Below are 26,207 nucleotides of genomic sequence, written 5' to 3' on the forward strand. Positions count from 1 at the left end.
GAATTGAAGAATGCAGTTGAACAGAGGGATCTGGGAATAACCGTGCATAGTTCCTTGAAGGTGGAATCTCATATAGATAGGGTGGTAAAGAAAGCTTTTGGTATGCTAGCCTTTATAAATCAGAGCATTGAGTATAGAAGCTGGGATGTAATGTTAAAATTGTACAAGGCATTGGTGAGACCAAATCTGGAGTATGGTGTACAATTTTGGTCGCCCAATTATAGGAAGGATGTCAACAAAATAGAGAGAGTACAGAGGAAATTTACTAGAATGTTGCCTGCGTTTCAGCAACTAATTTACAGAGAAAGGTTGAATAGGTTAGGTCTTTATTCTCTGGAGCACAGAAGGTTAAGGGGGGACTTGATAGAGGTCTTTAAAATGATGAGAGGGATAGACAGAGTTGATGTGGACAAGCTTTTCCCTTTGAGAATAGGGAAGATTCAAACAAGAGGACATGACTTCAGAATTAAGGGACAGAAGTTTAGGGGTAACATGAGGGGGAACTTCTTAACTGAGTGGTAGTGGTGTGGAATGAGCTTCCAGTGGAAGTGGTGGAGGCAGGTTCGTTGGTATCATTTAAAAATAAATTGGATAGGCATATGGATGAGAAGGGAATGGAGGGTTATGGTATGAGTGCAGGCAGGTGGGACTAAGGGAAAATAATTGTTCGGCACGGACTTGTAGGGCCGAGATGGCCTGTTTCCGTGCTGTAATTGTTATATGTTATATCATTGTATGGAGATTAGAGATAGTTTTGTTTAGAGGTACAGCGCGGAAACAGTGCCTTCAGCCCACCGAGTCTGCTCCGACCAGCGATCCCCGTACGCTAGCACTATCCTACACACACTCCAGGGACAGTTTACTATTTTTTACCAAAGCCAATTAACCAATAAACAATTGTCTTTGGAATGTGGGAGGAAACCGGAGTACCTGGAGAAAACCCGTGCAGTGCACGGAGAGAACGTTCAAACTCCGTACAGATGGCACCCATAGACAGGATCGAACCCAGGTCTCTGGCGCAGTAAAGGCTGCAATTCTACCACTGCATCACCATGCCACTCTTATCGTATATGGTCTCTATAGTCCAAAGCCCATCTAGAGTACTGGCTGTTGGAATTGTCAACTGTTACAGCTTTATAGTACTTTGATTGGACCGCATTTGGAATATTGTGTGTAGTTCTGTTCACCCCATAGCAGGAAGTCTGTGGAGGCTTTGGGGAAGGTGCAGCAGAGCTTTATAAAGTGCTGCCTGGATTAGACAGTACAGGTGCACAACCTTTTATCCGAAAGCCTTGGGACCAGACACTTCTCGGATTTCGGAATTTTTCGGATTTCCGAATGGAAGATTTTTTATCGTAGATTAGGTAGGTAGCGTGGGCGGCTTAAAGTCTGGAGCGGCTGCCTCCTCCCCGGAGACCGGGGAGACACTTAAACATTTGTAAATCATTGCTTAAATGTTAGTCAGTTAGTTTGGAGGGCTTTTATGTGAAGGGGGGGGGGGGGGTTGAAGGGGGAAACTTTAATTCTTAGTCCCCTACCTGGTCGGAGAGGCGGGGAGCGGGCAATGCCTTACCGGGTCGCCGTGCAGTAAGCTCCGGAGCGCTGTGGCCGCTGACTCCCAACATCGCAGAGCTGGGGCTGCGGGCGTCAGACCGCGGGCGGCGCCGGTTGTAGCTCCGACCCCGGCAACTCTACCCCTGGCTGCGCGGCGCTCCAAATCCAGCGCCGCCCGCGGCCGGACGCCCGCAGCCTCAGCTCCGCGATGTTGGGAGTCGGTGGCGTCGCAGCGCTGGGATACCAGCGGGGAGCGGGCAATGCCTTACCGGGTCGCCGTGCGGTAAGCTCCGGAGCGCTGTGGCCGCCGACACACAACATCGCGGAGCTGGGCCTGCCGCGCAGCCAGGGGTAGAGTTGCCGGGGTCGGAGCTACAACCGGCGCCGCCCGCGGCCTGACGCCCGCAGCCCCAGCTCTGCGATGTTGGGAGTCAGCGGCCACAGCGCTCCGGAGCTTACTGCACGGCGACCCGGTAAGGCATTGCCCGCTCCCCGCCTCTCCGACCAGGTAGGGGACTAAGAATTAAAGTTTCCCCCTTCACCCCCCCCCCCCCCCTTCACATAAAAGCCCTCCAAACTAACTGACTAACATTTAAGCAATGATTTACAGATGTTTAAGTGTCTCCCCGGTCTCCGGGGAGGAGGCAGCCGCTACAGTAGTACAGACCTGGGTTGACCATGGGTCGTTTCGGGTCAAGTTTGGCGCCAAACGCGAGCTTTGGTGTGCAGACGACATCCTGGAAAAAATGTCTGGTTTTCGGAGTTTTTCGGTTTCCGGAACTCCAGATAAAAGGTTGTGCACCTGTATTAGCTATGGAGAGAGGTTGGACAAACTTGGATTATTTTCTCTTGAGATTCAGCGACTGAAGGAAGACCCAAGCAAAATATGTAAAATGGCGAGAGGCATAGATAAGATAAGATAGACAGTCAGAACCTTTTATTCCCAGGGTAGAAATGTCAAAGACTAGAGGGCATAGATTTAAGGTAAGAGGGACAAAGTTTAAAGGAGATGTACAGGGCAGGTTTTTTTGTTACAGTGAGAGGCGAGTGCCTGGAATGCGCTGCCGGGGGTGGTGATGGAGGCAGATATGATGGTGGCATTTAACATGCTTTTAGAGAGGCACATGGAAATGCAGTGAATGGAGGGGTATGGATCACAAGCAGGCAGAGGGGATCAGTTTTACTTGGCATCATGTTCAGCTCAGACATTTAGACCCAAAGGGCCTGTTACTGTGCTGTACTGTTCTATGTTCTACATATTTCTCCAGTATATGACTTGCAATGCTGTTGACTGTAATTACTGTACTCTTAATCTTTTACCTGGCATGAAAAATAGTTTCCTAAATATCAATTAATATTTTATCCCATAGTTACTTAAAGTTGAATAAACTAAGATATTACTTTATTGGCACACATTACATCCAAGTTGATACTAATAAATATTCTCTCCTCTAGGTTCATCCCTGAGTGTGATTTTTGAGATCAATGTTAACATATCAGTTATTATCTCTGCTTTGATATCAATTTTTTATACTTTGATTGGAGGATTATACTCTGTTGCATACACAGATATGGTTCAGCTTGTCTGCATTGTTGTGGGAATGGTGAGTTTTAGAAGTTTTTAAGTTATTTGTAAAATATATTTTTTTTAAATATGCATAGATAGGGGGGCATTTAGTGGTAGATTGAAGCTTGTTTCTTTGGTTCTCCATTCAGTATGTAAGCTTGCCTTTTGCCATTACACATCCTGCTGTGACAGATATCAGGATCACCTCTACCCATTATGTTTACCATGAACCATGGCTTGGACAAATCCACGCTAAAAGGGCCTGGATTTGGATCGATAACTATTGTCTAATGGTATGTATACAACATCAGTTATTATATCAATGTACAGTAGATGAAATGATGCTACCTCCAAGGATTTGTGTAAAAAATATTTCTGGAGGAACAGGCTGTTTAGCAGGTAACTTCCACAAATGGATAGATGTCCATTGGCATCCTGGCAAAGGCCATTTGATGCTATGAGCCTGGATTAGGGTGTCTTAAACCTAAACTTAATCGTCATATGTCGCAAATGGGAGATTGAGTTGTGATTTCCCCATCTGATTTTGCTGGGTGGCCAGCCAGTGTGTACATTAAATGTCCAGTGTGGACATTTAAATGCTTACAATGTGAGCCTATTCCTCACTGCTCCCAGAGGGGAAAGGCACGGAGAATTGTTTGTCAAGATTTGCATGTTTTGTGGATTCTGATTTCAGGTTCCCAGTTAACACTAAGGTTACAGATCGAAAAGGAAAAAGATTCAATAATGTTACGTGTCGTATGCTGCAAACTCAATACTGAGCACCCTCTCAGATGCAAAACTGAAGAATGCACACAAACAAATACTGAATTTCAAATTTTGCGACAAATTACAATTGCCATTTCTTCTCCCCATTGAACTCCTTGGGCCCCGTATCTGAGGAAGGATGTGCTGCCTTTGGAGAGGGTCCAGAGGACGTTTACAAGAATGATCCTGGGGATAATTGGGTTAACGTATGATGAGCATTTGGCGTCACTGAACCTGTACTCACTGGAGTTTATAAGGATGAGGGGGAACCTCATTGAAATTTACCGAACAGTGAAAGGCCTGGAAGGAGTGAATGTGGAAAGTATGTTTCCAATAGCGGGAGAGTCCAGGACCAGAGAGCCTCAGAATAAAAGGACGCACTCTTAGAAAGGAGATGAGGAGGAATTGTTTTGGTCGGGGGTGGGGGGTGGGGGGTGAATCTGTGAAATTCATTGTCACTGACAGCTGTGGAGTCTGTCATTGGGTATTTTTAAGGCAGAGATTGACAGATTCTTGATTAGTGTGCATGTCGGATTATGGGGAGTAAGCAGGAGAATGGGGTTGAGAGGGAAACATAGATCAGCCATGATTGAATGGTGGAGTAGACTCGATAGGCCGAATGGACTCTTTCTGCACCTATGACATGAACATAAATATCATCCTTTCTAAACTCAAAGGTTATGTTTGTGCCGCCTGATGAATTATGTTCTCAGCTCTCACCTTTACTGCTCCAGAGCCTTGTGAATTATACTGTCACTGCTATGGCAGTCCCTAAATAGAATGAATTCCTAGGAGAAGGTGACCAATAGCATTGGCATGGCAAGGATGGTGGATGTTGTCTATTTGGCCTTGGACAAAATCCTGCATTGTAATCTGGTCTAGAATGTTTAAATACTAGGGATACGGGATAAGATAGCAAACTGGATACAAAATTGGCTTGGTGGTAAGGGGCAGAGGTTAGTAGTAGAGGGTTGGTTTTCAGATTGGAGACCTGTAATTAGTGTTACGTCGCAGGAATCAGTGCAGGGTGCTTTATTGTTTGTAATATACACTAATGATTTGGAAGATAATGTAGTTGGCGTGATTAGTAAATTTGCAGCACAAACCTAAATTGGTGGTATAGAGGACAGAGAAGAAGAATGTGTAAGGTGACAACAGGATGAAGATCAATTGAGAAAGTGGGGAATGGAATGCCTAATGGAATTTAACCCAGGCAAGTACATGCCTTGATACCTTTTGGGAAGTTAATCCAGTCCAGTGTCACTACACAGTGAGTCCCTGAGGAATGATATTAAGTGTCTAGTTTAGTTTAGTTTAGTTTGTTGTCGCATTGCCAAGGTACAGTGAAAAGCCTTTGTTGTGTGCTAACCAGTCAGCGGAAAGATATTACATGAAGAAGGGTCTCGATTTGAAACATCACCTATTCCTTCTCTCCAGAGATGCCGCCTGTCCCGCTGGGTTTTTGTGTCAATCACACGATTACAATTGAGCTATTCCCAGTGTACAGATACATGATGAAGGGAATAACGAGAATAACGTTTAGTGCAAGATAAAGCCAGTAAAGTCCGATTAAAGATAGTCCGAGGGGCTCCAATGAGGTAGATAGTAGTTCAGGGCTGCTCTCTAGCTGTGGTAGGATGATTCAGTTTCACAAACAAGTTCATAGTTCCCTGAAAGTGGTGAAGGATACATATTGTATGTTTGCCTTCTTCGGACAAGGCGCTGAGTATAAGAGTTAGGACATCATGGTATAGTTGTACAAATGGTTAGTTGGGCCACTCTTGTCATATTGTGTGCAGCTCAGAATGGCATGACATAGGAAGCGTTAGTTGAAGAGGGTGCAAAAAAGATTCTCAGGAATTATGCCTGCCCTGGAGCACTGAGTTATAAGAAGAGACTGGATAAAATGGGACTATAGAGGTTTATAAAATTATAAGCGGCATAGATAGATTAAATAATCAGAGTCTTTGTTAAGGGAGTCTAAAACTGTAGGGAATAGGTTCAAAGTGTGGAGGGGGAGGGGGGGAGTTTTAAAAGGGACCCGAGGGACATGTTTTTTACACAGCACATGACAAGTATATGGGAGATAGGACATTTTAACATTGAAAAGACATTTGGAGAGGTGTATGAATAGGAAAGGTGTTAAGAATGATATGGATCAAACATAAGCAAATGGGACTAATGTTAAAGTTTGATTACTTATCACAGACAAGTCAAACACAAAGTAAGGCAAGATTATTTTATTTGTTAGTGGGCGTGTGCTGGAAGTGATATACCGTAGCTTCCCTGTCACACAGCTCTCTGAACAAAGAAAAGTTAGTACAATTAGACTTATTTCTTATCAATAAACACACCTAAATCTGACTGAAAGATCCGTAGTCTAAAGGGCCTGACCCACTTACGTGTCCTTGGCACGCAAATTACGCGACCTCGTGATTGCGTTGAGGCGCACAGGCATCGTATGGCCGTGCGGGGCCGGTCCCACTGAGAAGCGCGGAGGGGTATGTAGTTGTGCACAACATTGCGCGGGGCTCCAAAATTTTTGTAGCGAACAAAATCTTCGCGCGCCAACTGCCTGTCGTGGAAAGTGGGACGGCCAAAGTGGGACAGGCCCAAGACCCTGGCGCGACGCAACGTCTCACCTCTAACAGCAGCAGAAGCAGGCAAACGATCGCCGAGCTCGGCCTGCGGCTCACGGCCGTTGCGGTCCGGATCCGCCCCCACGACTATTCCCAGAGCGGGACCAAGAAAATTGAAGATAGACACAAAATGATGGAGTAACTCAGCGGGACCGGCAGCATATCTGGAGAGAAGCAATGGGTGATGTTTTGGGTCAAGATCCTTCTTTCAGACTGAAGAAGAGTCTCAACCCGAAACATCACCCATTGCTGGGGTCGCGTAACACGAGGTCGCGTAATTTGCGTGCCACGGACACGTAAGTGGGACAGGCCCTTAAGGGAAACAAGGGCGGCTGGACCCATATATAATTTAAACCAATAACAAGTTATTGGTAATTTTTGCAATGTCAGCCTTAATCTCAAATCTTGGCTCAGCTTCAATACAGCTGCCCATTCTGGGAGGACAACTGACTCCATTTTATTTCCAGAATGGGCATCCGTCTGTGAACTAAAAAAAGCTTGTAAGACTTGGATGAGAGCCACTACATTGTCCTTAGATGGGACAGGCTGTTCAGACAGATATCTAATATGGCGCTGTGCCCAAACAATACATCTCTATGTTAATACATTGTTTATACATTGTTTCAATGATTAGTATAAACCGAGCTTCTACAATTTTCCCATACTTTTTTTCTGCTGGGAAAAATTCAACTTGAAAGATGTCTGTTTTCTGTTCTTTCAGCAAATCTCCATTTTAATTTACGAACCAAACTTGACCAAATTCAACTATTTTTCACTAATGTATTCAGGCATTGTGGTTGTCAGGGACATCTAACAGCAGTATGCACATCTTTCATAAAGTTTAAGGTACCCAAAAATGCTGGAGAAACTCAGCGGCTGCAGCAGCATCTATGGAGCGAAGGAAATAGGCAACGTTTCGGGCCGAAACCCTTCTTCAGATAAAGTTTAGTTTAGTTTAGTTTAGTTTAGAGATACAGCGTGGAATATGGCCCTTGGGCCCACCGAGTCCATGCAGACCATCGATTACCCGTTCACACTAGTTCTATGTTATCCACTTTCTCATTCACTCCATACACCAGGGGAGCAATTTACAGAGGCCAATTAACCTACAAACCAGCATGTCTTTGAGAAGTGGGAGAAAAACAAAGGTCACTGAGGGAATGTGCGAACTCCACACAGGCAGCACCAGCTGCGCCATCATTGCATTTTCTTTAAGGGCCTGTTTCTGTGTTATGTAACTCTATGAATCTATGAATCTAGGTAGCACCATCCCTCCCCTCTCATTCCACCCTAACCCCTGGCACAATCCACCACAACCGAAGGAGGACTAGCACAGTTTAAAATATACAGCGTAGAAACAGGCCCTTCGGCCCAATAAATCCATGCCAACAAGCGATCCCCGTACATTAGCAATTTCACCGAAGCCAATTAACCTATAAATCTGCATGCTTTGGAGTGTGGGAGGAAAGTGGAGCACCAGAAAGAACCCACGCGGTCACCAGGAGAACGTACAAACTCCACACAGACAGCACCCATAGTTCGGATTGAAACCGAGTCTCTGGCGCTGTAAGGCCGCAGTTCTACCTGTTGCACCACCGCCCCCCTCACCATCCCCTGTCCCCTCACCATCCTCTTCACCACCATCCTGGGATCAAAACAACACTTCCAGGTGAGCAAAGGTTCAGTATGGTCTACCAAATTTGGTGTTAGTATATGAGCTCCTCATCAGACTAGCCCCTGATTTGCCCACACCTGCGCTCTGTCTGCAAGGCCTATCCAGGCATTAGATGCTGGTCTATTCTTTATTCCCCCACCTTCATTTGCACTGCAGCATTGCTTAGGTCAATGGTGCTCTTGTTCTTGTTTTCTTTTCATTGACCACTGCATTTGGAAGCCTTTGACCAGTAAAATACTGGTCTGAAGAAAGGTCCTAAGCTGAAACACCATCTGTCCGCTCCCTCCACTGATCCTTTGAACTCCCCCTGCACTTTGTGTTTTTCTGTAGAGTCCAGCATTGCAGTTTCATGTGTCTCCACATACTGCATGGATCTGTGGTGGAGCCTTGTTATATACATAACAATCTGGAAGGCATTATTAATGAGTTTAAGCTCATGTTTATTGTCATATGCATGTGTATGGTCAAGTCAAGTCAAGTCAAGTCACTTTTATTTCTATAGCACATTAAAAAAACAACTCTCATTGGCAAAAGTGCTTTACATTGGTGGAGGTACTAACGTTATACAACATTGCTTCATAGATTAAGTACATACATAAATACATACATATAGCCCACCTCAGAGGACGTCAAGAAAGGCTTGAGAGTAAAGATGAGTTTTAAGTCTCGACTTAAAGGAGTCGATGGAGGGGGCAGTTCTGATGGGAAGGGGGATGCTGTTCCACAGTCTAGGAGCTGCAACCGCAAAGACGCGGTCGCCCCTGAGCTTATGCCGAGACCGCGGGATGTTCAGTAACCCCAAGTCGGCCGATCTGAGGGACCTGGAGGTGGTGTGGTGGGTAAGCAGACTTTTGATGTAGGTGGGGGCAAGCCCATTGAGGGCTTTGTATACATAAAGAACGATCTTGAAATTTATTCGGAACCACACAGGGAGCCAGTGGAGAGAGGCCAGGATCGGGGTGATGTGGTCCCTTTTTCGGGTGCCCGTCAGGAGTCTCGCTGCGGCGTTTTGGACCAGTTGCAGTCAGGACAGGGATGATTGGCTGATGCCAGTGTAAAGGGAGTTGCAGTAATCAAGGCAGGAGGAGATAACATAGAAACATAGAAATTAGGTGCAGGAGCAGGAGTAGGCCATTCGAGCCTGCACCGCCATTCAATATGATCATGGCTGATCATCCAACTCAGTATCCCGTACCTGCCTTCTCTCCATACCCCCTGATCCCTTTAGCCACAAGGGCCACATCTAACTCCCTCTTGTGTGGATTATCTTTTCAAGGTCGTCAAACTGGAGGAATTGTTTTATTTTAGCTATTGTCCAAAGCTGGAAGAAGCTAGCTTTTACCACGGCATTGACTTGTTTGTCAAATTTCAATGCTGAGGCAAATATCACGCCAAGGTTTGACGTGAGGTTTGAGTAATTGAGTAAAGTGCAGGTACAATGCAAAATATTGCTTACAGCAGCATCGCAGCCACATAGACTCAAACAACCACACAAACACAAATTATACATAGATTATACATGAATTACACATAAAATTGTTAAAGGAACAAGACTGTGCAAAAAACAAGACATTAACGCAAAAACATAATTAGAAACAAACAAGTTGATAGTAGTGCAAGTTTGAATACTTATGTCACGGCTGAGAATAAACGAGGTAGTCTTTGGCTACTGAACAATATTGATGAGTTGATAAGATGAGCAGCTGAGACATAAATTGCAAAATATAAATTGATGTATTTTGGAAGGATTAATAGTACTAAGGTATAGAGAATGAAAGATGATACCCTAGGAAGTACTGATTACAGATGATCTCTGATCACAGCAGCAAGCTGGATAAAGTGGTCAACAAGGCATTATGCAGGAGCTAGTTTAGCAACACAAATTTATGAGGAGCATAATAAGACGTCCTCCCCTTAGCAGAGGTGCCTATAACCAGAGGGCACAGGTCTGTTTGTAGATGCAATCCAATGGCTCAAATTTTATTTGATTTCCCCACATAACATGTGTTTACCACAAGGCAGCCACTTCAGTCATGAGCAGACACTAGGAAAACCTTGAAACAAAATAGTAAGTTAATAGTTCATTATCTTCCCATTCCAACTTCTTCCAGCTTCAAAATTCAATATTTTTCTCTCTGTTCCTCCTTCCCTTCATCTCCTTCTCCTCTCTCTCTGTTTTTCCCTCCTCTGCCGCTTCCTTCCTCCCCTTCTCTCCCGCCGCCTTCTCCCCATTTCCTCTCTCCCTTTCCCCTTCTCCCCCTGCCTCCCTCTCTCCTCCCCCCCCCCCCCTCTGCCCATTCTCTGAATTTGCAGATGAGAGATCCTCAATCCCAGATCTCCTTATCTCATTTACTCCAGAGTTTGAAGGCAATGCCCTTAAAGCTTATGGTTTGCAAAACCTCTACACTAAAATTATAACACAATGGTTCAGAGGTAAAATAAAGAGCATAAATCCACGACAGGTCAGTCATAATCTGTAAGATGAGTTAATGGTTCATACGTAAACTCCAAAATGCTAACCTATCTTTCTCTTACAGATATTGACTGGTCTGTGGTGCATTACCCACAGTTTCTGAATGACATAATAAGGTAGATTTTGTGAACAGGTGCGAAATTGGTGCATGTATATTTAAAAAACTGAACAAGAGCAAGCATTCGCTAAGTTTTACACTAAATTCCTCCTCCCCTCAATTTTCCTGTCGACCAGACATAGATACTAACTCCTGGCTGTGGTGCTAACACTATCTCCCACCTTCACAGACCCATTTTGAATGGTTAAAACAACAATATGGATCTGGTTCTCACTTGAGAAATTTGTTTATGTAGGAAAGTAGTGGATGGGATTGGTAACATTACTGCCACAATTAACCACAATAACCTCTAACTTCTACGGGGGAAACAACTGCCTACAACCAACCGTGGGCCTTATTCCCATAAAAACTGGGCTACTAATGTTATCTCGAGTCATAGAGTCATCCAGCATATAAACAGATCTACTGAATCCATGCAGCAAATCAAATAACCATTTTTAATAATCCTACACTAATCCCATCTTTATTCTCTCCATATCCCACCCTCATCCCTCCCCAACCGGCCAAATTTTACCGCACAATTATGCATTAGGGGGAGATTTACAGTGGCCAATTAATCTACAAATGGACACAATGTGCTGGAGTAAACTAAACAGGTCAGGCAGTATCTCTGGAGAACCTGGATAAGTGATGTTTTGGGTCAAAGAAGGGTCTCAATCCAAAAGGTCAACTATCCAGTCTGAAGAAGGGCCTCAACCCGAAATATCACCTATCCAGATATGCTGCCTGAGCACAAATCAGAACAGCAGGCTCGGTATTTATTTTATTTAATGTGTTAGAGTTTAGTTTAGCGATATTGCTAGTTTAGCTTGTATTCACTGGAGTTTAGAAGGATGAGGGGGATCTTATAGAAACATATAAAATTATAAAAGGACTGGACAACTAGATGCAGGAAAAATTTTCCCAATACAATACAATACAATACAATTTATTTGTTATTTGGACCCCTTGAGGTCCTAACGAAATGACGTTTCTGCAGCCATACATTACCAAACAAAAGACCCGAGACACAACACAATTTACACAAACATCCATCACCTCGCTGTGATGGAAGGCAAAAATACTTATCTTTCCACTGCACTCCACCCCCCCCCCCCCCGATGTCAGAGTCAAAGTCAAAGCCCCCGGCTGGCGATGGCGATTGTCCCGCGGCCATTAAAGCCACGCCGGGTGATGCAAGGTCGCACACCGGGTCTTGTTGTTGGAGCCCCCGGCGTGCGCTCGCTCGCAAAGTCCCACGGCCATTCCAAGCCGCGCGGGGCGGTGCTGTAAGGCCCCGCTCAGGTAATCTTCAACCCCGTAACTCGGGCGGGAGAAGTCGCCGTTGCGGAAGCCCCGAAAAGCGGTCTCCCAGCAGGGACCTGCGGGCTCCCGGTGCCGCCGTCCGCCAGACCCGCAGTTGCAGCCTCCGAAACTCCGGGGGTCGGGCCGCAGCAGCGCTCCACCACCGCTCCACCCGCTCCGGACTCGGCCAGCTCCGCGACGGTGAGGTGAGTAGTCGGCAGCTCCGCAACTGGAACCCCAGGTCGTTCCTGTTGGAGGCCGCTCCACGTTGCAGCCCCAACGACAACGGAGACCCAACAAAGAAAAGGTCGGGTCTCCCGTGCAGGGGAAAGATTTTAAAGTTACCCCCTCCCCCCACCCCACCCCCACCCCCCACACACACATACCCCAACAAAAAAAATAACAAAAACTACATAAAAACGAGACAAAAAATAAAAAAAACACAGACGGACTACAGAGGCCGCTGCTGACTAGAGTCGCGCCGCCCACCAGAATGTTGGGTGAGTCCAGAACCAGGGGCCACAGTCTTAGAATAAAGGGGAGGTCAGTTAAGACTGAGGTGAGAAAAAACTTTTTCACCCAGAGAGTTGTGAATTTATGGAATTCCCTGCTACAGAGGGTAGTGGAGGCCAAATCACTGGATGGAATTAAGAGAGAGTTAGATAGAGCTCTAGGGGCTAGTGGAGTCAAGGAATATGGGGAGAAGGCAGGCACGGGTTATTGATAGGGGACGATCAGCCATGATCTCAATGAATGGCGGTGCTGGCTCGAAGGGCCGAATGGCCTCCTCCTGCACCTATTTTCTATGTTTCTATGTTTACAGCATGTAAACAGACCCTTCAGCCCAACTTGTCCATGCTGAGTATCAATCACCCATTCACATTAGTTCTATTACACTTTATCATCCTGCACTCTATGGACAATTTTAGGGAAGCCAATCTCAACAAACCCGCACATCTTTGGGGTAAACTTGTAAATCCACACAGACAGCACCTAAGGTCAGAATCGAACTTGATTCTTTGGCACTGTGAGTCAGCAGCTCTTCCAGCTGTACCACTGTTTGCCGCATAATTGTTTAAATTATGTTCCAAGATTTAAGAATATTTTATTAATACTTATTTTAGGAACCAATTTTATTTCATCAGTAAAATAATTTAATTTCCAAATGACTCAATTGTTCTACATTTCTCAACAAGATATAAAGAGGTAAACTGCAAATGAACAGTTAAGTATGAAACTGTTTTTCATTATAGTCAATGGTAACCTATCGGGTAATTACTGGCTATGTATATTTCATGTAGACATGGTTACGTTACTGGAATAATAATGCAGAGGCTGAACTAATGATCCAGGCCGGCAACACTTGTTGGGGAACTTAAATTCAGACAATTAACTAATGTGGAATTTAAAAATTTGTTCCATTCAGAAACTTCCAAATTATTGCAACATCCCATTAGCTTCATTTAAAATAAGGTCAAACGGTCACGTGATAGGAGTAGAATTAGGCCATTCGGCCCATCAAGTCGACTTCGCCATTCAATCATGACTGAGCTAGCTCTCATCCATTAGAAACATAGAAACATAGAAAATAGGTGCAGGAGGAGACCATTCGGCTCTTCAAGCCAGCACCACCATTCATTGTGATCAGGACTGATCGTCCCCAATCAATAACCCGTGCCTGCCTTCTCCCCATATCCCTTGATTCCACTAGCACCTAGAGCTCTATCTAACTGTCTCTTAAATCCATCCAGTGATTTGGCCTCCACTGCCCTCCGTAGCAGGGAATTCCATAAATTCCATATAATTTTATATGTTTCTATAAGATACCCCCTCATCCTTCTAAACTCCAGTGAATACAAGCCCAGTCTTTTCAATCTTTCCTCATATGACAGTCCCGCCATCCCAGGGATCAATCTTGTGAACCTATGGTGCACTGCCTCAATCACAAGGATGTCCTTCCTCAAATTAGGAGACCAAAACTGTACGCAATACTCCAGATGTGGTCTTACCAGTGTCCTATACAACTGCAGAAGAACCTCTCTACTCCTATACTGAAATCCTCTTGTTATGAAGGCCAACATTCCATTAGCTTTTTTCACTGCCTGCTGTACCTGCACGCCAACTTTCAGTGACTGGTGTACAAGGACGCCCAGGTCTCACTGCACCTCCCCCTTACCTAACCTAACCCCATTGAGAAAATAATCTGCCCCCTTGGTTTTGCTGCCAAAGTGGATAACCTCACATTTATCTATATTATACTGCATCTGCCACGCACCTGCCCACTCACTCAACCTGTCCAGGTCACCCTGCAACCTCCTAACATCCTCTTCACAGTTCACACTGCCACCCAGCTTTGTGTCATCCGCAAACTTGCTAGTGTTGCTCCTAATTCCCTCTTCCAAATCATTAATATATATGGTAAACAGTTACGGCCCCAACACCGAGCCTTGCGGCACTCCACTCGCCACTGCCTGCCATACTCTTTGCTGTGTTATACATCTTTTCTTTTAGTTTTATTCTATCCCTAACTTCTCTTGTCAGCCACGGTTACCTCCTACTCCCCTTAGAACCTTTCTTCTTTTTTGGAATGAAATGATCCTGTGTCTTCTGGATTGTGCCCAGAAATTCCTGCCATTGCTGTTCCACCGTCATTCCTGCTAGTATCCCTTTCCAGTCTACCTTGGCCAGCTCCTCTCTCATGCCTTCATAATCCCCTTTGTTCAGCTGCATCATTGCCACTTCCGATTTAACCGATTTAACCTTCTCCTTCTCAAATTGCAGATTAAAACTAATTATATTATGATCACTACCTCCAAGTGGTTCCTTTACCTCGAGTTCTCTTACCAAATTTATTTCATTGGACAACACTAAATCCAGAATTGCCTTTTCTCTGGTCGGCTCCATTACAAGCTGCTCTAAGAATCCATCTCGGAGGCATTCTATAAACTCTCTTTCTTGGGGTCCTGAACCAACCTGATTTTCCCAGTCTACCTGCATATTGAAATCCCCCATCACCATAGTGGCATTATCCTTGTTACATGCCAGTTTTAACTCCTGCTGCAACTTACACCCTACATCCAGGCTACTATTTGGGGGTCTGTAGATAACACCAATTAGTGTCTTCTTGCCTTTGCAATTCCTCAACTCAATCCCCAGTGACTCTACCTCGTCAGTCTCTATGTCTTCCCTCGCAAGGGACTGAATTTAATTCCTCCCCAGGAGAGCAACCCCCCCCATCCTCTGCCCACCTGCCTGTCCTTTCTATAAGATGTATAACCCTAAATATTAAGTTCCCAGACCTGATCCTCCTGCAGCCACGTCTCGGTAATCCCCACAATGTCATATCTACCAACCTCTATCTGAGCCTCATCTACTTTACTTCTTATACTTCGCGCATTCATATACAATACTTTTAATTCCTTACGCATCTCACCATTCACATCGATCCCTACTACACTTGGCCACACTCTCCTATCCCTTTGTGAGCTTTCTTTCCCGTTAATTCTGGGGTCATTAACTATCCCTTTACTCCCTTTCCCTTTAATTCCGTCCTTGACTATCCCATTTGACACCCCCCCCCCCCCCCCCCCTCTCCCCCCTTATTTAATTTAAAACCACCCGTGTAGCAGTGGCAAACCTGCCTGCCAGAATGCCGGTCCCCCACCAGTTAAGGTGCAATTCGTCCCTTTTGTACAGTTCCCCCTTACTCCAAAACAGATCCCAGTGATCTAAGAATCTAAATCCCTGTCCCCTGCACCAGTTCCCCAGCCAAACATTCAGGTCCTGTATCTCTCTGTTCCTGCTCTCGCCAGCACGTGGAACTGGAAGCAAACCGGAGATAACAACCCTGGAGGTCCTGCTTTTCAGCACGTTTCTGAGCTCTCTAAAGTCACGCTTCAGAATATTCATCCCCTTCTTTCCGACATCGTTTGTGCCAACATGCACTACAACTTCCGGCTGTACACCTTCGTCCTTGAAGATTTTCTGCACTCTGTCCATGACATCCTGGATCCTGGCACCCGGGAGGCAGCACACCATCCTCGAATCCCGTCTGTTGCCGCAGAAACCCCAGTCCGTACCTCTCACAGTGGAGTCTCCAACCTTCTCCAACATTCTCCTGCCTTCTCCCCATAATCCCTGACACCTGTACCAATCAAGAATCTATCTATCTCTGCCTTAACAATATCCACTGACTTGACCTCCACAGCCTTCTGTGGCAAAGAATTCCACAGATTCATCACCCTCTAACTAAACAAATTTCTCCTCATCTCCTTCCTAAAATAACTTTCTTTATTTCTGAGGATGTGACCTCGAGTATGTCTAGTATAGAATGTGGAAGAGTATATTCTATTCAAATACTGTAGTATAGTATGGGGAAAAATATAATCAGCCGCTATTACCAGAAGACCCAATGTTTATCCATAATCAAGGTTTAGAGGGATATGGGACAGATGTGGGCAAATGGGACAAGCTTGGATGGGGCACCTTGGTAGGCATGAATGAGTTGGGCCGAAGGTCCTGTTTCCGTGCTGTATGACTCTACGACTCTTTAGATTACTGCACCTTAATTTGTCCTAATAGTCTCAGCATTGCTGCAGAATACGTATTAATCTGCTTCTAAATAATGACAATAACTGGCACCTTTAGACCACTTCAGAAAGCGTCTGAAGACGGGTCTCAACCCAAAACACCTCCTATTCCTTTTCTCCAGAGATGCTGCCTGACCCGCATTTTGTTTCTATCAGCCATAATCACATCGTTTGGTGGGACAGGCATCAGAAGTCAAGTGGCCTATTCCTGACCCACTCCTACTACTTCCCCTTTCTTACTCATCCACTTTAGTGTCCATTGCCTCTATTCACCACATTTCACGCAGCCTCAGCAAGGCCACCAACATAATCAAGGATCAGTCTCACCACGGACACTCCCTCTTCTTCCCTCTCCCATCAGGCAAGAGGTACAAAAATGTGAAAATGCATAACTCCAGATTCAGGGACAGTTTCTTCCCAACAGTTATCAGGCAACTCCACCACCTCCAGTTTAAATTCCATTTGGAATATTTGGGAGGACCAAGAAACCAAGAACCAAGAACTGAACCATCCTATCACCAACCATGAGAGCGTTCCTGACCTCCCATCTACCTCATTGGAGACCCTCAGATTATCAATAATCAGACTTTCCTGGACTTTGTCTTGCACTAAACATTATTCCCTTTATCCTGTATCTGTATACTTTGGGTGGCTTGATTGTAATCATATATAATTTTTCCGCTGACTGGGTAGCATGCAACAAAAAAAGCTTGTCACTGTACATTGGTGCATGTGATAGTAAACTAAACTAAACTTTAGTGGCCATGTATGAATGCTTGAATATCTCCTCATATTGTTTCAGATTTTGTTTTAAACGTGGTCATGGTTTATTTAAGTCAAATACATTGATTTATTCCATCCTCAACACTTTCATACAAACTCTTCCGAGCAGGGTTGATTCATTCATATAATCAGCCGCTATTACCAGAAGACCCAATGTTTGCCCATAATCGAGCTTTAGAGGGACATGGGAGATGTGGGACAAGCTTGGATGGGGCACCTATGTAGGCGTGGATGAGTTGGGCCGAAAGTCCTGTTTCCGTGCTGTATGACTCTACAACTCTCTAGATTACTGCACCTTAATTTGTCCTAATAGTCTCGGCATTGCAGCAGAATACGTATTCATCTGCTTCTTAATAATGACAATGTACTATATAATCTCTTCCCATAATTGATTAGTATATTGCTGCCGCAATATCAATTTAATCTGGGTCATGGAAGTATGATGTGGACATTTCTGGTCTTGGTCTCTATGAAGGTGTATGTGTACTTTTCTGTGCACCTTGCGTTGCTCATCATTCAGTTGTGTTATATAAATATTTTTTCCCTAGCTCTCCACCTGTGTGGAGCACTATTTCGCTGCCACCTCTCGTCTTGCTATGAACATTTTGCCACTGCAAATAGGGGCTATGGTGCCTCGCTTTCTTCAATTGAATATCCTGCTGCTCTGATTAGCTCACTTTTGCTAAATTATTGCCATTGAAAAGGGAGCAGCGTTGGGCATTGTGGAGAGTTTAAAGTTGTAATCTGTAGTTCGAGGGCAGAGGTAGCGCAGTGGTGCAGTGGTGAATTGCTGCCTGTGCGCCAGAGACTCGGGTTCAATCTTGACTACGAGTGCTGTCTGTACGGAGTTGGTACGTTCTCCCTGTGACCGCGTGGGTTTTCCCAGGTACTCCGGTTTCTTCCCACACTCTAAAGACATGTAGGTTTGTAGGTGAATTGCCTCCGGTAAAGATTGAAAATTGCCCCTAGTGTGTAGGATAGTGCTAGTTACTATCTACCTCGCTGGAGATCGTTGGACTATCTTTAATTGAACTTTACTGGACTTTACCTTGCACCAAACGTTATTCCCTTTATCGTGTATCTGTACACTGCAGATGGCTCGATTGTAATCATGGATACTCTTAATGCTGACTAGTTAACAAGCAACAAAAGTTTTTCACTGTACCTCAGGACACGGGACAATAAACAAAACTAAAATTAAAAAAACAAAACTAAAACTATTGTCTGGGGTTATTGCTGCTTGGCCAGACGCGGTAGCCCAAGGTCTTATTTCCGCACTTTATGTCTAAAGTCTAAAAGTAAAGAAAGATACTGGTGACAGCACAATTGTTCCTGATAAAAATATCACATGCCTTTAAGGCTTATGTGACTGGAAGCAATGTCAGAACAACTGCTATCGATCAGTGTACTTCGGGGACATAATGTTCTGTGCTGGCTGGAATCCCTTTGTGATTTTAAAGGCCATTCCAATAGATGTAGCTATCTTCCTTGCCAGTTTGATGTTTAGATCTAGAATGCCTTGTAACACGGACTGGTTGTGCTTGTGATTTGGTCTTACATAAATTACATTATGCAATCTAAAAGCAGGCCAAAGTTGCAATGTTGTGGCAATTTTTCAAGAACAATTGACATGTCATCCATCTGTAGATTACAATTTATAACTCTCCACAATACCCAAAGATGGTGGTTTGAAGTAATTTTGCAACTTCCCTATTATTATTAAATGTGACATGGATAGTCCTGAAGCATACAAGTAAGATTGCCAGTGTCAACCAAATATGTGAAACTGTTTCCACTAAAAGGATTCCCTCTTGGGTTCACTTATGACTTTATTTTTATTCTCAACATGGACTTAACCATGTTATTCTCTAACAAACACCCCCACCTGCCTGATGCACGAGTGGAAGGATTCTTGTGCTTTGTCTTCACTCCCAAGATTTCCAATATAACTGGTCCTGGATTAGGCTGTCATCTTGTTCTGCCTTCCTCTCCGACAATGACTTGCCTTTCACGCACAGCGTTAATTTTTACCTTAGTGCCATGATCTGCACCTCAGATTTGCCCCTGTTAATTGCAAGCTTTTCAGTCTAACCCTATCCCAGCTTAAAATTCTGTTCATTGTATTCACATCTTTTCAGGGTTTCGCTAATCTCTGCACTTCTCTAACCCTCTTGAGAGGGCTGGGCTTCTCCAATTGCAGCCTGCCATTCTTTACCCTATTCAATATTTGGTATAGAAAGTGCCTCTCAATTCATATTATATAACAGTATTCGATCATCGGCTGCGGGGGCTTTGATCATCCCGACTGCGGATAGTTTGACTGCCCCGACCTCGGATGAACAAGAAGAAGAAGTTTGAACTTTATTGCCTTCCATCACAGTGGGGAATGTGGAATCCACTGTGATGGATGTTCATGTTAACTTTTATGTGGTTGTGTGTCTTGTTGCTTTTCACTTAGTATGGCTAGATGGTAACTCAAATTTCACTGTACCTTAATTGGTACATGTGACAATAAACTGACCTTGACCTTTAAACCTTGAACCTTGAGAAGGGTTTGAAGAAAGGTCCCGAGCTGGAACATCACCCGATCATGTTCTCCAGTGAAGCTGCCTGACCCGCTGAGTTACTCCAACACTTTGCATCTTTTCTATTATACGATGATAGGTTAGTTTCCACAAAAAAAAAAGCAAAGTGCTGGAATAACCTAGCGGGTCAGGCAGCATCTCTGAAGGACATGAATAGGTGACATTTCAGGTCAGGACTCTTATTCAGACTGCAGTGTTTTCAAGTTAGTTTCTATCCAGGTGTGGTGTGGAGGAGCCTATCGGCAGCGGTTCGACTACAGTCTGTCTGTCTTTTTTTTATTTTTGTCCCGTTAAATGTATGTCTTGCAATGGGATAGACTGGGGATTAGGAAAGTAGGGGATATGTATGAATTGGGCAAACTGTTATCATTTCAACAATTAAAATTAAAATTTAAATTGAAGGATAATCAATATTTTAAATATATACAGGTATGTGACTTTATGAAGAAATATATACATAGATTTCAAACTATATTTTTAGACCCTTTAGAAGAAGCAATGAATATTAAGGCTGATTCACAAAAATTAATCTCATACTTTTATAATAATATATTAGATAGAGAATCACCCTCAACAGAAGCACTAAGAGAAGATTGGGAACATGAGCTAATGATAAAGATCTCGAAGGATAGATGGGAAAAGTATTTGATGAATACACATAACTGTTCTATTAATACAAGACATAATTTAATTCAATTCAAATTATTACATAGACTATATTATTCAAAAACGAGGTTGAATAAATTTTATCCAAACGTCTCTCCCAGATGCGATAAATGTTTGTTTCAAAACGCTAATATAACACATTCATTTGTAGGATGTACAAAGTTGAATACATTTTGGAGTGATATATTTGATATATTTACAAAGCTCTTCAAGTCAAGAATAGAACCCAAAATGGATTGGATTATATTTGGAATAATAGGAGAAGATACCAATTTAAATAAGGACCAAAATGTTTTTTTTAATTATGGGTTAATAATTGGAAAGAAATTGATACTTAAATTTTGGAAAAATACAACCATACCAACTGTTAAAATGTGGATTAGGAATATGATGGACATAGCACGCCTTGAAGAAATGAGACTCCGACTAATAGATAAATATGACCAATTCTTAAGGAGTTGGTCTCCTTTCATCGACTTTTTGGAATCATGTGATGCAGCGGTACCATAAGGATTGCTGATTTCAGTTCATGACGTGGATAGATCTACATCTCCGAATATAGATTTGAAAAATTCTCTTTTAAGGGGCCTTTTCTTCTATTTCTACTTTCCACCTTTTCTTTTTTATTTTATTTTTTTATTTTTATTTTTTATATCCACACTTCACATTTTTCTACTCTCTACCATCTATTTTTCCACTCTTTCCCCTTTCTATTGTTTTCTTTTTCTTGTCTTGCCTACTCATAACATAAAACTAGAGGTTGTACATAGAATGGATTACGGTATGACATAGTTGGCACCTAAAATTAGGTGCCACTGTATTGTTTTGTTTTGTATTTTATTAACTTCTAATAAAATAAACAAACAAAAAAAAAAAACAAAAAAAAAAAAAAATGTATGTCTTGGCTCTAGTTTTTATTATTTTTCTTTAGCTGTGTTTATGTGCGGGGTGGGGTGGGTGGGGGAAACCGTTAATCTCGTCCCTGTTCGGGGACCTGACTTTTTCCCTGTCGGGTCTCCGGTGTCGTTGGGCCTAACATTGTGGAGCCGGCGGCGGCCTCTGGCCGGGACCAACCTGAGAGCTCTAGTCGCGGGGCCTGCGGACTCGCTATCACGGAGCTGGGCGTCTTCGGAGCGGGAGGAGCTGTGGTGGCGTGCGGCTGCGAGCCGACTTCGGAGCTTCGGAGGCTCCGGCCGCAGGCCCGGTGGACAGGAACATCAGGAGCTCGCAGGTCACTGGTGGGAGACCGCTTTTCGGAGCTCCCGCAATGGCAACATCTCCCGCTGGAATTGTGGGGTTTAAAGGACTCGGAGCGGGGCCTAACATCGCCCGGCGTGGCTTAAACGGCCACAGGACTTACCATCGCCCGCCGGGGGCTTTAACATCGGGAGCCCCAGTTCGCCTCGACGCTGCAGTTGGACTGCTGGACCGCGGGAGAAGAACAAAGGGAAGAGATAAGACTTTGCCTTCCATCACATTGAGGAGATGTTGGAGATACACTGTGATGGATGTTTATGTAAACTGTGTTAATTGTGTTACATTACATTGGGTTTTTTTGTAATGTAAGAGTGTAGAAAATGCAATTCCGTTCAAACCAAGCTGTTTGAATGACAATAAAATATTCTATTCTATTCCTTTCTAGAAATAGTGTAAACTGCAAAAAATACTCCTCTCCTTACAGTTAAAATACAGTTCCAGTCACAATATGACAAGAAGGATAGAAAAGCACTGGAAAAGATGAAAAGAAACTATTCATTGTGAGAAGTGACTGAAAGAGTGAAAGGCATGTGCCCAGAAAAGAGATGGTTCAAAGGAGAGTAAATAGTTCTTTAAAATTATCAATGGATTAGTGAGGACTAGAGATGGAGAAGAAAAATCATTTTTTGGGGGAGAAAACTAAAACTTAGATTTCAATTGTAACATAATCATAAATATATATATGGGAGATACTTCGTCATCACTAGATGTATCCTCTACTCAACATGGTGCACGTACCTTCACTAGAAGAACAGTAGGTGTTCAAGGAGGCAGTTCACCATAATCTTCTAAAGGGAATGAGGGATGGTTAATAATTCCATGACAGCAACACCCAAATTCTGAGAAAAGAATAAATTAAGAAATTCTAACAGATTAATAGTGATGACCAACAAAAATGCACTTAACAGGAAGCAAGATAAGGGCCAAAGGAACATGTTTTGTGCATCAAGTTAGATGAAGTAGGTTGTGGCAGATTGTTTCTTTGGTGGCAAAACTACTGGTTTTGACTCAGTTAGTCTGAAATTAGCAATTGTTGTGCAGTAAGAATCTATACAGTCTAGAACTTCTCCAAGCTTAGATTTTCACTGTGATGACAGCAGATGGGCGTCATAGTAGCGCAGCTGTAGTGTTGTTGCTACAGCGTCAGAGACCCAGGTTAGATACTGACTAGGGTGTCGTCTGTATTGAGTTTGCATATTTTTCTTGTGATCGTGTGGGTTTTTTTCCTGGTGCTCTGGTTTCCTCACACCTTTCAAAGACATGCGAGTTTGTAGGTTAATTGGCTTTTGTACATTGTCCTAGAATGTAGGCACAGTCTCAGTAGGCCAAAGGGCCTGTTTCCACGCTGTATCTCCAAAACTAAAATAGACCAAAGACATACTTTCTCAATCTGCCATTGTTCATTTAGGGTACAGTAACACTGTATGGTGTACAAAAAACATGTAATGTGTTAAAATACAACCAAAAGTTACTTTTTGAGTCAAAGTTAAATGTTGGAACTTTACTTAAATGTTATGTCCTTCTTAAAATTATTTCTCTGGTCAAGCATGAGAAATGTATGTACTAAAAGTCAAAAATGTAATAAAGAGCAGGATATCAAATTAATCCCAAACTGTTGTTTTTTCCACATCTAGATCTTGGGAGGCATCCCTTGGCAAGCATATTTTCAGAGAGTACTGTCTGCTTCCACTGCTGCACAAGCACAAATAATATCCATCTTGGCTTCTATCTGCACAGTAGGACTAGCGGTTCCATCTGTAATCTTTGGTGCTGTAGGAGCATCAACTGGTAATATGATTTTTTTAATGTATACTTTTTTAATGCCATATACATCTAGATTTGTTGTATATACATTTATAAAAATCAATAGACACGTTCATTAATTTAAAGTCATAAAGTCAATGACTACGGCACAGGCTCGATGGTCAAAGGGCCTGTTTCCATGCTGTATCTCTAAACTAAGCTAAACTAAGCTGGTCTATGTTTTTAAAAATATTTTTTCATGAAACTCAGGGATTTTTAGTTAAATTCATCTTAAAATATTTTAAAATTATTTCACCATGTTCAGAAAGCCTAACATGTAAGGGAGTGACTTTTGGATCCATTGCACCCCAATCCACTTGTCACGATGACTTTTAGTTTTGAAGATCCAGCAGCCCTCTGCAATTACATCAAAATAGTGCAACTATGTTTATTTCATGGGCCAAATCCAGTAGGAACTAACCTATGTAGGAAGGAACTGCATATGCTAGTTTAAACCAAAGATAGACTCTTTGCCTTAAATTATTGAAGCTGGGAAATAAAACTATAAAGTCATTCAGCGCAGAAACAGGTCCTTTGGTCTATGCTGACCAAGGGGGTTCCCCGTCTAAACAAGTCCCATTTGCTCACGTTCGGCCCATATACTTCTAAATCTTTCCCATCCATCCCCCTGTCTCATTGACTTTTAAATGCTGTTAGAGCATCTGCCTCAACTACCTCCTTTGGCAGCGTGTTCCATATACTCACCACCCTCTGACTGACAAAGTTGTCCCTGAGGTTTGTATTAAATCTTGCTCCTCTCACCTTAAACCTATGTCCTCTTTTTTTTTAAATTCCCCTACTCTGGGTAAAGGACTCTGTGCATTCACCCTATTTATGCCTCTCGTGATTTTATCCGCAAATGACATTGTGCAGAGTGGCACAGAGGTAGAGTTGCTGCCTCCCAGCGCCAGACCCCGGTTTGATCCTGACTATGGGTGCTGTCTGTACGGTACGTTCTCCCTGTGACCGCATGGGTTTCTCCGGGTGCTCCGTTCCGTTCACATTCTAAAGACGTGCATTTTGTAGATTAATTGGCTTCTATAAAATCTATATTACTAATAGTAAGATCTTAACCCCTTTTGACTCACTGCAATGTGATTTCCGAGAGAACGCCGCCACTTACGGCTGTCATTTTTGGCCACCTTGCTCAGAGCCCCCCTCCGCCGGACTGGACTGGAGGATTTTTCCCATAGATGAAAAATCAGATAGATATTAATGTTTTAAAAAAATCTCCATTCTCTCTGCTGCCCCTGCTGGTGGGAGAGGGGAGGGACTATAAAACCTGGAAGGGGTGTTCCTTACTCAGTCTCTGCAAGATGGAGGAAGTGAGAGGGTCATGTCTCTCTGAGCTCTGAATAACACTGAACACATGTCTACTCAAATGTGAGTGCCCTTAATGTGGTTTGAAAATGAAAATATGGTTGCTTTGAAATGGTGTACTGCAAAAAAAATGGCTGTTGTTGGTGGTGGTAACTGCTTTTAAATGGCTGCATTGCGAAAAGAAAATGGCTATTGTTGGTGGTGGTAACTGCTTTGAAAGGCTGCACTGCAAAAAAAAAAAGGCTGTTGTTGGTGGTGGTAACTGCTTTGAAAGGCTGCATGGCAAAAAAAAGGCTGTTGTTGGTGGTGGTAACTGCTTTGAAAGGCTGCACTGCAAAACAAAATGGTTGTTGTTGGTGGTGGTGACTGCTTTGAAAGGCTGCATGGCAAAAAAAAAGGCTGTTGTTTTGCACTGAAGTTTGATTTTAGATAAAACGCTACCACTTACGGCTGTGATTTTTGGCCATCTTACTCCGTTCCTCGTCACTCATCAGGTGCAGAGGATTCTTCTCATCAATGAAAAATAAAAGTGTTATTAGTGTTTAAAAAAATGTTGAGAATCTCTCTCCTGTCAATCACGCCATGAAGGCCACGCCCCTTCCAGTTGGAGGGGGAGGGATTATAAAACCCGTAAGTGTGGGTGTGGCTCAGTCTCTGCAAGATGGGGGAGAGAGGGGTCACGACTGTCTGAGCTGTGAACACACTGAATGTCTACTGAACTGTGAGTGTGGTGTTTATGTGGTGTTTTGTGTGGTTTTATAGTGGTTTTATGGTGGTTTCACCCTGCTTGAAATGGTATGAAACTGCATTTAAATGTGGTGGCCTTGCACCCTGCTTGAAATGGTATGAAACTGCACATGAATTTGGTTGTCTTGCACCCTGCTTGAAGTGGTATGAAACTGCACTTGAATTTGGTGGCATTGCACCCTGCTAGAAATGGCAGGAAACTGCACTTGAGTTTGGTGGCCCTACACCCTGCTTGAAGTGGTGTGAAACTGCACTTGAATTCGGTGGCCTTGCAGCCTGCTTAAAGTGGTCAGAAACTGCACTTGAATTCGGTGGCCTTGCACCCTGCTTGAAGTGGTCGGAAACTGCACTTGAATTCGGTAGCCTTGCACCCTGCTTGAAG

The 26,207-nt window shown here is 43.6% G+C and overlaps 1 protein-coding gene across 1 annotated transcript in view; it reads left to right on the forward strand.

Annotated features, from left to right (window-relative positions):
- Nucleotides 1-26,207, forward strand: part of LOC116974302 (high-affinity choline transporter 1-like) — a 57,801-nt gene that overhangs the window by 18,041 nt on the left and 13,553 nt on the right. The window contains exons 4-6 of the mRNA XM_033022627.1: nucleotides 3,010-3,158; nucleotides 3,271-3,414; nucleotides 23,590-23,743. Coding sequence (XP_032878518.1) covers nucleotides 3,010-3,158; nucleotides 3,271-3,414; nucleotides 23,590-23,743 — 447 coding nt within the window. The remainder of the gene's footprint in view (nucleotides 1-3,009; nucleotides 3,159-3,270; nucleotides 3,415-23,589; nucleotides 23,744-26,207) is intronic.

The sequence above is a fragment of the Amblyraja radiata genome, chromosome 6, assembly GCF_010909765.2.
Source record: "Amblyraja radiata isolate CabotCenter1 chromosome 6, sAmbRad1.1.pri, whole genome shotgun sequence".
NCBI classification, from domain to species: domain Eukaryota; kingdom Metazoa; phylum Chordata; class Chondrichthyes; order Rajiformes; family Rajidae; genus Amblyraja; species Amblyraja radiata.